This window comes from Neofelis nebulosa, chromosome 1, assembly GCF_028018385.1.
Source record: "Neofelis nebulosa isolate mNeoNeb1 chromosome 1, mNeoNeb1.pri, whole genome shotgun sequence".
Lineage (NCBI taxonomy): Eukaryota > Metazoa > Chordata > Mammalia > Carnivora > Felidae > Neofelis > Neofelis nebulosa.
The window spans coordinates 152,743,705-152,758,408 of NC_080782.1; the positions used below are offsets into that span (position 1 = coordinate 152,743,705).

Sequence of the window (14,704 nt, forward strand, 5' to 3'; positions counted from 1 at the left end):
AATGTCCTCACTTTTATGCAACGTTCACAGCACATCCTGGAGGAAAATAAAAGTGAAGGTGAAAGTTGGAAAAATGAAAACTGAAACTAACAGGAGATATGATTATCAATGTGGAAAATCCCAAAGTTACTTTTTGGATGGCAAAGAGAGTGAGGAGAGAATAAGACATACAAAAATCAATATATAGGAAGCATTCTGTATCTAGACATCAGACAGCAGAAGCTGGAAAGTGACATTTTGAAGGGGTTATAACAGCATGAGAAAAATCCTGTTACCAATTCCAGGTATAAGAAAGGATCTTCAGATGCTTTGTGGGAAAAAAGTATTCAACTTTATTGAGAGAAAGAGATCTAAATCATGGATGGAAATTGATGAAAGATCCAGAGGTAGTCAGTCCTCATTAAATCCCAAATAATAGCTCTTATGTGAGTGAGAGTATTGACAAGTGAGTTGTAAAGCCAGAGAGAGGAAATCTACTTTTGACAAAAACAAAGCAAAACAAAACTGAACAAAAACCAAAAGAAATCCCCAATGCAATGGCATTAACTTTACCTGATATCAAGACTTCTGATAAAAGTACAGCAATGCAAAAAATTGGGTGTCTATGTAGGGCCCCCAATGAAGGGGTAGAAATGCCAGTCACTAGATGGGGAGGGTATATAAACACACATAACCACAACAGTCTGACATTTACTTATATAAAGAGCTCTTAAATAAATACGAGTAAGAGAAAGTGCTCTTGTAAGTGGGGCACATCTCTTGAGCAATGACACCACAGTAGAGCAAATTATAACTACCAAAAACTTCAGAAAGGGTGTTGTACTTTGTGAGTCATCAAGACTATGGAGGACACAGCCACAGGAAGGCAGGCAGATCAGTGATAGAATGTATGGTCCCCCCCACCCCAGAACAGCCAGGAAAATGGCAGTCTGTAAATAAATTGTGTTAGTTGTTACCGAGAAGGTTGTGGGGCTTCTTGTCCACCCACTTGGCACAGAGATTGGAGAGAGTTGCAGTCCCCCTGCCTCCTTGTTTATACCTTTTTTCCAAGACTTGCATTCTTCACACGGATGGTATCTTTGACTCCATGCATCTCTCCCTGTCCCCAGAGCCTTCAGCTGTATTTGTCAAGGAGCAGCCAGCATGCAGTGAGGTGCAGGCCAAGGCAGGGGCCAGTGCCACACTGAGCTGTGAGGTGGCCCAGGCCCAGACGGAGGTGACATGGTACAAGGATGGGAAGAAGCTGAGTGCGAGCTCCAAAGTGCACGTGGAGGCCAAGGGCTGCAGCAGGCGGCTGGTGGTGCAGCAGGCAGGGAAGGCCGACGCCGGGGAGTACAGCTGTGAGGCCGGGGGCCAGAAGGTGTCCTTCCATCTGGACGTCACAGGTCGGTTCTTTCAGAGTACAAAATTAGCCTCTTTTATGAGGTGAGCTTGGAACAGATTTATTCCCAAGACAGACTCTCGTGCTCTTTCAGTTAGACTTTTCCATTGACATCACCCATTCACCACCTCCATTTCCACATCTCAGGTGGGACCATGGGAGGATGGCTGGAGGGAATGCACAGGAAGGAGACAGGTCATTCTCATACACCATGGGTTGTGCTTCCACGTAATAGTGCTGGTCACATGTTCCCAGCACCTGCTCAGAACCTACTGGTGGACATTGGAGTTCAGGAATCTGGATCTCCCTGATGCATGGAGCTGATGTAGACCAGATGTCTTTCCAGGAGAGTCGTTCTGAAGGTCACAAATATCTTCCTCCAAATCACATGAGTGTTCTTGATGGTGGAAATGTTTGATTTCATTGAACCAGGGGAAGGGAAAAATTGGGGCCACCGTCATATTTGGAGTTTTCCCAGGACTGTGCTTTGAGTCACAGTTTTTGGCGTTTTGGGACACACTTCCCTGTTTTCACAGGGATGTAGAAGTTTTCTCTGCACCTATATGTAGCCAAATCTAGATCTGTATTGTATTGCAATGTCTGTGCAGTTTACAAAGAGAGCAGACACTTACAAATCAATCATTTCCTAGGGAATTATATTGAAACTTACACAAGAAAAATTGGACAAGTTGCACAGTCCTAAGACTTAAGATAAATGGAGGATCATAAGTAATCTTAGAGAATAATGTCTAAGCCCAGTGCCTCTTAAATTCTATAAAATGTTCTGGAAAGAAATTATCTCATGTTTATGTTTATAGGATTCTTATAGAGTTTTGAAAAGAGACACACACATCAATTTATTTTACATATATAGCATATCAATATCAAAATGTGACAAGATAAATATGAAGAATTTTCACAGGCCACCTCTTGTTGATGTCAAGGCAGTACCTTCCAGAAAATATTATCCAACTGAATTCTGCAATTTATCAAGAGAACAACACACTAGGACAACAGTCATATTCCAGGAATGCAAGTCTGGTTCAACACCAGAAACATTAGAAAATCAACAAGTAGCAATCATTAAGAATGAAATCTTGCCATTTGCAACAATGTGGATGGAACTAGAGAGTATTATGCTAAGCGAAATTAGTCAGAGAAAGACAAATATCGTGACTCACTCATATGTGGAATTTAAGATACAAAACTGATGAACATAAGGGAAGGGAAACAAAAACAATGTAAAAACAAGGAGGGAGGCAAACCATAAGAGACTCTTAAATACAGAGAACAAACTGAGGGTTGCTAGAAGGGTGTTAGGTGGGGGAATGAGCTAAAGGCAAGGGCTTTAAGGAGGACACTTGTTTGGATAAGCACTGAGGGTTATATATAGGGGATGAATCACTGGATTCCATTCCTGAAATCATTATTGCACTATATGTTAACTAACTTGGATGTAAATTTAAAAAAATAATTAATAAAAAAACTAACAGAAAAATCAACAATGGTTTGATATTAACAAAATAAAAGTAAAAGCAATGTTATTTCCCCAATAAATGATAAATAAAAGCACTAGATAAAATATAACATCAGAAATCCAGGGAGAATATTCCATAATATGTGGCATCAATTACTACCAAAAAATTCTTCACAAACTTTAAGTAGAACATTTTGTCTTTAATGTAATAATTGGTGGTATTGAATACCTGACATCAAATTTCACATGAAAACTTGAAAACTTTGCCTTTGAGATGGGACCAAGACAGGGAAACTGAGTGTCCTTACTTTTATGCAATATTCACAGCACACCATGGAGGAAAATAAAATTAAAGACATGAAAGCTGGAAAAGCGAAAACTGAAACTAACAGAAGATATGGTTATCAATGTGGAAAATCCCAAACAGTTACATTTTGGATGGGAAAGAGAGTAAGATTAGGACATAGAAAAATCACTACAGGAAACACTCTGTATCTATACACCAGACACCAGAAGCTGGAAAGTGACATTTTAAAGGGGTTAACATAGCATCAGAAAAATCCTGTTACCAATTCCAAGTCTAAGAAAGGATCTTGAGGTGCTTTGTGGGCAAAAACTATTCAACTTTATTGAGAGACAGAATAAGATCTAAATCATGGATGGAAATTGATGGAACACCCGAAGTGTTCAATCCTCTTCAACACCCAAATAATAGTTCTTCTGTGAGTAAGAGTATTGACAAGTATATTGCAAAGCCAGAGAGAGGAAGGCCACTTTGAAAAATACAAAACAAAACAAAACAAAAAACAAAAAAATCCTCCAAAATAATGATATTTAATTTACTTGATATCAAGACTTTTGATAAAACTACAGCAATTCAGACAATTGGGTCTTTATGTAGGGACTGAGAAACAGCCCAAGAGAACAGGAAAGTGAATCCAGAAACAGGTCTGTATAAAACCTGAGTCCCTTCTGCTTTTTGTTTTTTAGTTTGGTTTTCACCGTGGTGCTAAGTGTAACTGTAGTGGAGGGTCAGTCTTTCACAAATGGTACTAAGACTATTAACCATATGGAAAACGGAATTGAAGATGGATGTCTATTTCTTCCTATGCAAAATCTCAGCTCAATGTGGGTTAGAGACCTCAGTGAGAAATGTGGTTCAAGCTCTTATCAAACAATGTGGGTCATTAATGACTTCAGCATGAAGTTGTCCCTAAAAAGAACAAAGTGCACAAAATAAAAAGGACAAAATAATATATCTGTCCATAAGAAAGCTCTTAACATTTTGTCACTAGAAACATGAAGGTGTGGAAAGGCAAATCACAAGATGGGGAGGGTATATAAACACACATAACCACAAACACTCTGACATTTACTTAAATAAAGAGCTCCCAAGTGAATATATGAGTAAGAGACAGTGCTGTTGAAAATAAGGCAAAACACTTGAGCAATGACACCACAGAAGAGCAAATATTAAGGTCCAAAAACTTCAGAAAATTTACTGTGCTTTGCGAGTCATCAAGTCAATGAACGAGACAGCCACAGGAAGGCACAGGTGGAACAGTGATAGAATGTATGGTCTCTACCTGGAAGAGCTCACAGGGAACAGTGATAGAATGTATGGTCCTCACCCAGAACATCGCTGATGAGCAGTGATAGAATTTTTGGTTTCCACTGGGGACAGCCCAGGCAGATCAGTGATAGAATGTATTGTCCCCAATTGGAACAACTAGGAAAGCGGTAGAGTGTGTAAATAAATTTTGTTAGTTGTTGCTGAGAAGGTGGTGGGGCTTCTTGGCCACACACCTGATCCAGGGATTGGAGAGAGTTCCAGTCCCCCTGCCTCCCTGTTTAGACCTTCTTTTCCAGACCTGCATTCTTCACATGGATGGTATCTTTGACTCCAAGCATCCCTCCCTGTCCTCAGAACCTACAGTGGTGTTTGCCAAGGAGCAGCCTGCACGCAGTGAGGTGCAGGCCAAGGCAGGGGCCAGCGCCACACTGAGCTGCGAGGTGGCCCAAGACAAGACAGAGGTGACATGGTACAAGGACGGGAAGAAGCTGAGTGCGAGCTCCAAAGTGCACATGGAGGCCAAGGGCTGCAGCAGGAAGCTGGTGGTGCAGCAGGCGGGGAAGGTGGATGCTGGGGAGTACCTCTGTGAGGCCGGGGGCCAGAAGGTGTCCTTCTGCCTGGATGTCACAGGTCAGTTCTTAGAGAATGCAAAATTAGCCTTTTTGTGAGGTGAAGGTGGAACAGATTTATCCCCAAGACAGACTCTCGTGCTCTTTCAGTTAGACTTTTTCCCTTGACATCACCCATTCACCACCTCCATTTCCATATCCCAAGTGGGGCCATGGGAACATGGCTGGAAGGAGTGCACAGGAGGGAGACAGGTCATTCTCATACGCCAGAGGTTGTATTTCCACGTAATAGTGCTGGTCACATGTTCCCAGTACCTGCTCAGAACCCATTGGTGGACGTTGGAGTCCAGGACTCTGGATCTCCCTGATGCTTGGGGCTGAAGTAAACCAGATGTCTCTCCCCTGGAGTCATTCTGAGAGGTCATTGTATCTTCACCAAACACACCTAAGGGTTCCTGCTAGCAAGACATATTGGCTTCACTGAGTCAGGGGACAGGGAAATGTAGGCCACACAGTCATACTTGGAATTATCTTGAGACTGTGCCTTGGGTTTTCAAAGTCTTAGGTGTTCTGGGATACTTTCCTCCTTTCACAGAGGTATAGGAGTTCTCTCTGCACCCATACGTAGCCAAATCTAGATCCATATTTTGTTGCCATGTCTGTGTTGATTACACAGAGAGCAGAGGACTGGTGTGTATGTGCCCCAACAAACACCTGTGATGCTTGGAATTTCCTATCAAAGCATATCTTATTTTCACTTTGTCATAAGTTGGTGTTTTGCCTCTGAATTCTGTTTGTAGTTAGACCTATACATTTGCCAATGGAATGCTGAGTAGCATATTGTCTACCAGCATGCCCCGCTAAGAATGAGGTCACAGGAGCAGCCACTGAAAGTAATTTAGCATTTATTTCACAGCATTTCCTAATGATTAGTGTGCATCTGTGCTTCCCTGGCTAATCAATAGAGATGTCTGAGAACTGACTTTATTTTCCTTTCATATAATTCATATGTACAGTTACATGTGGCTCCTGGATGCCAGCACATAACATGTTGGTATTACATTGGGGTTTAATGGTTTGTGAGTGTTTACAAATGTTTAAAACCCTATGTGTATATTTGTGATGTGATTATCTGAGAATATGATATAACATTATGCAAGTAAATTTGGAAAGTTTTGACCAATTGATCAAGAGAGCTATATCAAAACTCATGGAAGAACACATAGACAATTTGAGTAGTCCTATAACCTTATAAATTATTGGAACCATAATAAACAATCTTGTCACACAATACTGGATAACCCTAGTGACTCTACTATCAAATTGTACCAAGTATTCTGGCTGTAGGAACATTCCTGCACTGCAGGGAGAATGTTCTTAGGCAGTCATGTGGTAAAGACTTTGCATCATCTATAAATGTTGAGGTGTGCAGGCATAATGACCCCACAGATCCCACATGCACAAGAGTCTCTCACAGAATTCCCGCCCCCCACCACAATACCTCAAGCAGAGTGGTGGTAGAATATAGTCCCCACCTGGAACAGCCCACATGGAGAAGTGGGGTAGAATGTACAGATAAATAGTGTTACTTGTCCTTAGGAAGGCAGTGGGGCTTCTCCAAGTCACACAGTTGGTGCAGAGCTAAAAATTGTGGTTTATATACACAATGGAGTACTACATGGCAATGAGAAAGAATGAAATATGGCCCTTTGTAGCAACATGGATGGAACTGGAGAGTGTTATGCTAAGTGAAATAAGCCATACAGAGAAAGACAGATACCATATGGTTTCACTCTTATGTGGAGCCTAGAGACTTTCAATTCTCCTGCCTCTCCATTCAGTCTTTTCTCAGTGCTGCCTTCCTGATTTGCACAGTATCTTTAACCCTGTGTATCCCTCCCTGTCCTCAGAACCTACAGTGGTGTTTGCCAAGGAGCAGCCTGCACGCAGTGAGGTACAGGCCAAGGCAGGGGCCAGCGCCACACTGAGCTGCGAGGTGGCCCAGGACAAGACAGAGGTGACATGGTACAAGGACAGGAAGAAGCTGAGTGCGAGCTCCAAAGTGCACATGGAGGCCAAGGGCTGTAGCAGGAGGCTGGTGGTGCAACAGGCGGGGAAGGTGGATGCTGGGGAGTACAGCTGTGAGGCCGGGGGCCAGAAGGTGTCCTTCCACCTGGATGTCACAGGTCAGTTCCTTTTGATACTAACAGTCTTGATTGGACATAATGGAGGAATTGCATTACAGATCCCACAGGCTCTGATGTTCCTTCCCTTACTCTTCATCTTTTCCCCTCTGCCATCCTGTTGCCTCCTATTTTCATAGTCAAGGTTAGACTGACAGAAGTTTAGTGAGAAGGGTGCTCAGGGAGTGAGAGGGGCCATTTTTGTGTCTTTGAGCAGTTCTCTCAGTCATGCATCTGAGCACCTGCACAGGGCCCTCCTGGAGTTCCTCAGTGCCCAGGACTATGGCTGTTCTTCATGTTTGGGTTCTGAAGTAGACTAGGCATCTCACACCTTGGTTATGTGACTGTGCTTTCCTGGGCTCCCTAGATGCCCCCTTCAGTGCTGTAAGGAGTGCTTACTAGTGAGAGACATTTCAGTTCCTTTAAACCAGAGTAGGGGAAATTTTGATGATATAATCATACTTGGAATGATCTTAACTAAACTTTGGATTATTAATGTTTTGTTTGTTTTAATGTGTTATTTTGCACATGAATATATGTTATCTGTGCACCTGTATGTAGCAAAATCTAGACTGCTGTTTTCTTGTAGTGCCTGTGCAAAGTAAACAGAACTAGAGGGTTGATAGATTTGTACCTGAGACATGTACATGTAAGTTCTGGAGTTCTTTTTCTAAAGCACATCTTGTTTCCTTGTGTCTTCAGTAAGGCCATTCTGTGTCATAATTCCTCTTGGAGTCTGATTTATAGATTTAGAAATGTGAAGAAGTAAATATCACCATGCTCTGCTATAGATGAATCCTTGTGGTGGCAATCACTGGCTGGTATAGCAGTATGTCATAGGATTTCCTAGTGGGTATTGTGTGTTTGTGCCTCCTGGCTGCTTCATGGGGAAGTCTAAGGACTAAATTTATTTTGCTTTTGTTAAATTTGTCTTAACATCAGAGGAGGGTGGGCCATAGCACCACATTAATCCTAGCTGCCAGCCCATAATAGTTGTGATGGTATATCAGTATATAATATTTTTGGGTGTGTACAGATGCCAGAAATCCTACATTTTTCCAAAGTGTTTTTTTGAGAGCATATGGCATATTATTTTATGGTATCAATTTGAAAGTTTTGATAAATTGACCAAATTCTTAGAAAACCATCTGAAAAAGTGACACAAGAAGAAATATATAACTCAGGTAGTCCCATAAATTTAAATAAATGGAAACAGTAATAAAACTTTTTTTCATAGAGAATGATCTAAGCCTAGTAGCTCTGCTGAAAAATTATACCAAATATTATGGAAAGTATTCATGGAGATTATCCTAGAGAATAAAATAAAGATGTACATTCTTTTTTGATTCATGGAGCTAACATAACATCAACACCAAAATCTGACAAGGAAAGAAGGAAGGATTAAAATTATAGGCCAATCTCTTATGGATATCAATATCCAATATCTTCAACAAAACATTGGCAAAGTCATCTAAGCAAGATGTCAAAAAATATGCTTTGATGAAGTCATAGTCCAGGAATGCAAAGTTGGTTTAATATTCAAAACAGTAGAAAATCACCACAGTTGATCTCAGTGATGTAGGGATTAGGGGTGGTAGTGCCCAGTGCAGTAAAAAATCCACTTATAACTTTTGAGTCCCCCAGAACTTAACTGTTAATAGCGCACTGTTGACTGAGAGTCTTGCCGATAACTTAGTTGATTTTGCATGTTATATGTATTATACTCTGTATTCTTACAATAATGTAAGATAGAGGAAAGAAATGATATTAAGAAAAGAACAAGAAAGAGAAAATACATTTATAGTACTGTACTGTATTCATTTAAAAAATCAATGTTTAAATGGACCCCTGCAGTTCAAACCCATGTTGTTTGAACTAGCATCAACTGCATAATGTGAACTAACTGCTTGAAGGAGAAAAAGGATATGGTTATCTCAATAAATGCAGAAGAAAAATTTGATAAAGTTTAACATAAACCCTGAGCAAATATTTGATAAAATTTATCCTCAATTCATGCCATAAAATTCTTGACCAACTATCAATAAACCAATTCTTCCTTACCTTGATAAATTGATAAATAGTACTACAGGAAACACCAGGTAACATCATACTTCATGGGAAACCTTGAAGGTTTTACCTATGAGATAGAGAACAAGGGAAGGGGTGCACTGTTAGCACTTCTATCCAACATTGCACAGCATGGAAGGGAGGAAAATGAAATAAAATGCATAAACCTTGGTAAACAAAGTAGAATTCACAGAAGACATGATCACGATCACCACGTCTGAAATTACAAATAAAAATTGTTAGGCTTTGTGAGTATTAGAAAGATAACCACGTACAAATGTTGACATAAAGAAAACACTTCTGTATATATACACTAGATATACACTAATTTCATAGAAATTCAATATACACTAATTTCATAGAAATTTTTTTTTGTCATTTAACCATATGCAAAAAAAAGTCTGGTAATTCACACTGCATACCCATCCAACTCCATGTGGGTTGGAGACACCAGGGTGACAGGTGGCACCATGACACTCTTAGATGATGATATGGATTGAAGGGTAAGCGGGGGTTTCTGATATAACACAAATGCACTAGCCACCATGGGACAAGAATGACATGTTTGACCACATTAAACCTGCAATCTTTGATTCATTAGAACACACCCCAAGAGTGAAAAGGCAAACCCCACACATATGGAAGAGAGAATCTCTGTCGTGTTAAATAGAGTTCCTAAAATGAATGTGAAAGAGACAGAGAGTGGTCTTGACCATTGGACAGAAAACATGACAGTGACGATTCAGAAACACAAACAGTAATGACCGGAAAGAATGCTCCACTGTTTGAGTCCTCAGGACCGTGCAAAACACAGCCACAGAGGGCAATCTACACTCCCCCCAGATTGCCAGCACTAGTCAGTGCAGAGTAGGCCAGAGCATGAAGCCCTGAACCTGTAGGAACTCCCTGCACTAAAGGTGAGATGCTCCCAGCATGAATGTGTGGAAAGGTGGAAAGTCATCATGACTCCACAGGTTGCATGTGCACAGAGGTCTCTCAAGAGTCCCAGCCTAGAGCAGCCCAAGTAGAGTGGTGATAGAACATATGGTCCAGACCTAGAACATCCTAGGTGGGGCAGTGATAGACTGTATGGTCCCACCTGGAACAGCCCAGGAGGAGCAGAGATAGAATGTATGGTCCCACCTGGAACAGCCCAGGAGGAGCAGGGATAAAATGTATGGTCCCACCTGAAATATCCCAGGTGGATCAGGGATAGAATGTATGGTCCCCACCTGGAACAGACGAGGTAGAACAGTGATAGAATGTATGGTCCCACTTGGAAAAGCCCACATGGAACAGTGATAGAATGTATGGTCCCACCTGGAACAGCCCAGGAGGAGCAGGGATAGAATGTATGGTCCTACCTGGAGCAGTCCAGGAGAGCAAGGATAGAATGTATGTATGCTCCCCACCTGGAACAGCCCAGGAGAGCAGGGATAGAATGTATGGTCCCCACTTAGGACAGACAGGGTGGAGCAGGGATACAATATATGGTCCCCAACTGGAACAACCAGGAAAGTGGTAGAGTGTGTAAATAAGTTGTGTTAGTTGTTGCTGAAAAGGTGCTGAGGCTTCTTGGCCCACATCTGATGCAGGGATTGGAGAGAGTTCCAGTCCCCCTGCCTCCCTGTTTAGACCTTCTTTCCCAGACCTGCATTCTTCACATGGATTGTATCTTTGACCTCATGCATCCCTCCCTCTCTCCAGAGCCTGCAGCTGTGTTTGCCAAGGAGCAGCCGGCACACAGTGAGGTGCAGGCCAAGGCAGGGGCCAGCGCCACGCTGAGCTGTGAGGTGGCCCAGGCCCAGACGGAGGTGACATGGTACAAGGATGGGAAGAAACTGAGTGCGAGCTCCAGAGTGTGCGTGGAGACCAAGGGCTGCAGCAGGAGGCTGGTGGTGCAGCAGGCGGGGAAGGCAGACACCGGGGAGTACAGCTGTGAGGCTGGGGGCCAGAAGGTGTCCTTCCTCCTGGATGTCACAGGTCAGTACTTGGGTGGTGGTGGCGTGCCATGTTAGCCCTGTTTCAGCATGATGTGTTGACTGACAGCTATGAAGAACCTGTGGTCTCTCCAGTAGATCTCCTGTCCTCACATCTCCCATATCCCATCTTCATGCCTGTGGCCAAGCCCTGGGAGAGTGGATGGGAAGATCTGTGTACAGCACACCACCCCTGTTGTGCACCCTGCATGATGTTTCCATGGAGTAATGCTCCTGGAGTTCCTGTGTCCAGTACAGTCGCTCCATCTGGCTTCACTGCCTAAAGTAGAGCCAATGTCTCTCACCCCAGGGCATGCAAATTACTTCTAGAAGCTCCCAGATGACCTCACCCAGCACCACATGAGGGCTGAAAATCTTTGAACCTGATACAGGCGCATTTCAGATACCCAACCCAGTTGTCTTAGAGTTGTCTTGAGACTGAACTTGGCATTACCAAAATTTCAGTCATTTTGGGACACTCTTCCTGCCTCACATGTGGACATGGAAGTTACCTGTGCACCTATGTGTACCCAAATCTCGATCCCTGTTCTGTCGCAATGTCCGCACATAGTAAACCAGGAGCAGAGGGCTGGGAGATATGCGACTTGGATGTGTACCTGGCATGTGGGACATTATTTACTTACTTATTGATAATTTTTAAATGTTTATTTATTTATTTTCAGAGAGAGAGAGAGAGAGAGAGAGAGAGAGGAAGAGAGAGAGAGAGAGAGAGAGAGAGAGAGAGAGAGAGAGAGAGAGAGAGAGAAAGCATGAGCAAGGGAGGGGCACAGAGAGAGGGAGAGAGAGAATCCCAATCAGGCTCTGTGTTGACATTACCTGAAGCAGGGCTTAATCTCAGGAACTGTGGGATCATGACCTGAGCTGAACTTAAGACTGAGATGCTTAACCAACTGAGTCACCCAGGAGCCCCTGGAACATTCTTTTGAAAGAAAATTTCAGTTTCCTTTTGTCTCTGTGAGAATGTTCTGTGTCAGTATTGTGGTTGGAGTTTGATTCATAGATTTTGAAGCTGGGAAGAATGAGTAGCTTCTCTGAAATCAGCACACTTTGGGACAGATAAGTTACTATAGTGGCAGCCACTGACTGGTGAAGCAGTATTTATGTATTTATTTCATAGCACTTGCTAGTGGTGGGGGGGGGGGGCGTGCACGCGTATGCCCATCCCTGGCTGGTGCACAGAGATATCTGCAAACTTACTTTAAGTTAAGAGAGGTTAAGCTCAAATAGGTGGTCTGTGGCCCCACATTGACTCCTAATAGTAATGTGTGACTCTTCAGTAGTGTATCATTACATGATTTGTAGATGTGTATAGATAGTAAGAAACTTACTAGGAACACTTTTGACCCTGTCATTTCAGTAGAACGTGATATTATTTTACTCAAGTAGAATTGAAAAGTTTTGGCAAATTGTCCAATTCCTCAAAAACTGTATCAAAACATCCACAAGAAGATATAAACAATGTAAACAATCTTATAACTTTTTTAAAAAATGGAACCATCCCAAAAAGCCTTCTCATTAGACAAGATTAAATTCAGTGGTTCTGCTGGTAAGTTACAATTTACGAATTATAGATTACAAATTACAAATTCTGGAAAGAAATTGTCCCATGATCATGGAGGATTCTTTAAGAGGACAGAAAAGGGATGTACACTCTTAACCCATTTTACGCCGCATTGATACCCAAATTGGACAAGTGTGAAGAATTGCAATTGGAGGCCAGTCTCGGATGCATGTCAATACCAAATTTTACACAAAATATTGTCCAAGTAACAGTGCAATACTCAAAGTGCAGACACACTGAGCTCATCTCCTAAGAACACAGGATTGGCCAACACCAGAACATTAGAATATCAGTATAATCTGTCATATTTAGAACTTAAAAGGGAAAACACATTTTTTGTTTTGTTTTATTCTCACATGACTGCTTGATAAAATTTTTACATTATATGCAGAAGAAGAATTTCATAAAATGTAGCGTACATTCAAGGTAGTCAAGTCCTTGATTAACTATAAGAGGATTGTTCCTTAATTTGACGCAGGATACAGAAAACTACAGCACATCACATTCACAGGGTGTCTCCTTCTAACTGGAGCTCGTACATGGCTCCACTGGTACAACTGTGTGCAACACTGTACAGTGAATCAGGAGAAATATAAAATGAAGTAATATAACTAATAAAGCTGTAGTAGGAAGACATCAGGTTGCAACTTGGGGATAGGTGCATAACACAAAGGGACAAGTGGTAAGGTTCAAATAGACCATGCTGTGACCAGCTTCACCCACCCCATCCTTTTCCAGTTTTTAAAAGGAGATTTTTTAATGTTTATTTATTTATTTATTTTCAGAGAGAGATAGAGAGGGAGCTAGAGCAGGGGAGGGGCAGAGAGAGAGCCCAGGTGGAGCAGTGACAGAATGCATGGTCTCTGTGCTGCTACTGCAGAGCCCAGTATGGGGCTCACACCCATAAGCTGTGACATCATGACCTGAGCTGAAACCAAGAGTTGGACACTTAACTGACTAAACCACCCAGGCACCCCCCCCTTTTCAATTATTTTTATTTTTATTCTGTAATTCTGGCACATGGTATAGAGATAGATTGTCTTTTCATAAATGGTGCTCAGACTATGTAACTTTGTATCTATCTATCTATCTATCTATCTATCTATCTATCTATCTATCTAATCTATCTATCTGTATATCATCTATCTGTGTCTTACATCTCTCCATCTTTCCATCATCTATATGGATCTCTCTCTCTCTCTCTCTCTCTCTCTCTCTCCATCTTTCTGTCATCTATCTGGATCATCTATCTATCTATCTATCTATCTATCTATCTATCTATCTATCATCTACTATATCATCTATCTGTATCTATCTATCTATCTATCTATCTATCTATCTATCTATCTATCTATCTCATCTATCTGTATCATCCATTACTCCATCTTTCCATCATCTATCTGGATCATCTATCTACCTACCTACCTACCTACCTACCTATCTACCTACCTACCTATGTGTGTATCTACATATATATGTATCATCTATCTATATCTATCCATCATCTACCTGTATTATCTATCTATCTATCTATCTATCTATCTATCTATCTATCTATCTTCTATGTCTCTCTCAAATGATCTATTTATCTATAATAAAAATGGGGGGCTCCCCCACATCACGCATAGGCACCAACTCCAGCCAAGCTAGGATTCCAGTGTGAAAGACAAAACACGCTCTTAGCAGAGAACACACAACATTTAATGGCCTCAGGGTAATGAAAGATTTCTGAAACAGAATATGAACACACCAACCACAAAGGACACATTGACATACCTGCCTAAATCACAACTGAGAACTTTACATCATCAGAGGACACAAAGGCAAAGGGATGAAAAGGCAAGTGACGATGATGGATAAATTATTCACAAAACCATGATTATCAAAGCTCTA

The 14,704-nt window shown here is 41.7% G+C and overlaps 1 protein-coding gene across 48 annotated transcripts in view; it reads left to right on the forward strand.

The window, feature by feature from the left end:
• The window catches only part of OBSCN (obscurin, cytoskeletal calmodulin and titin-interacting RhoGEF), a 198,606-nt gene that overhangs the window by 89,149 nt on the left and 94,753 nt on the right, over window positions 1-14,704 (forward strand). For 43 of the 48 annotated variants that reach the window (XR_009264959.1, XM_058740572.1, XM_058740604.1 and 40 more), the window contains 4 exons: window positions 1,110-1,385; window positions 4,786-5,061; window positions 6,911-7,186; window positions 10,958-11,233. Coding sequence is in view for 47 of the 48 variants with exons in the window: in XM_058740572.1 (XP_058596555.1) it covers window positions 1,110-1,385; window positions 4,786-5,061; window positions 6,911-7,186; window positions 10,958-11,233 (1,104 nt within the window). In the remaining variant the exon portion in view is untranslated. The remainder of the gene's footprint in view (window positions 1-1,109; window positions 1,386-4,785; window positions 5,062-6,910; window positions 7,187-10,957; window positions 11,234-14,704) is intronic. The other 5 variants (XM_058740607.1, XM_058740744.1, XM_058740755.1 and 2 more) reach the window with 3 other exon arrangements.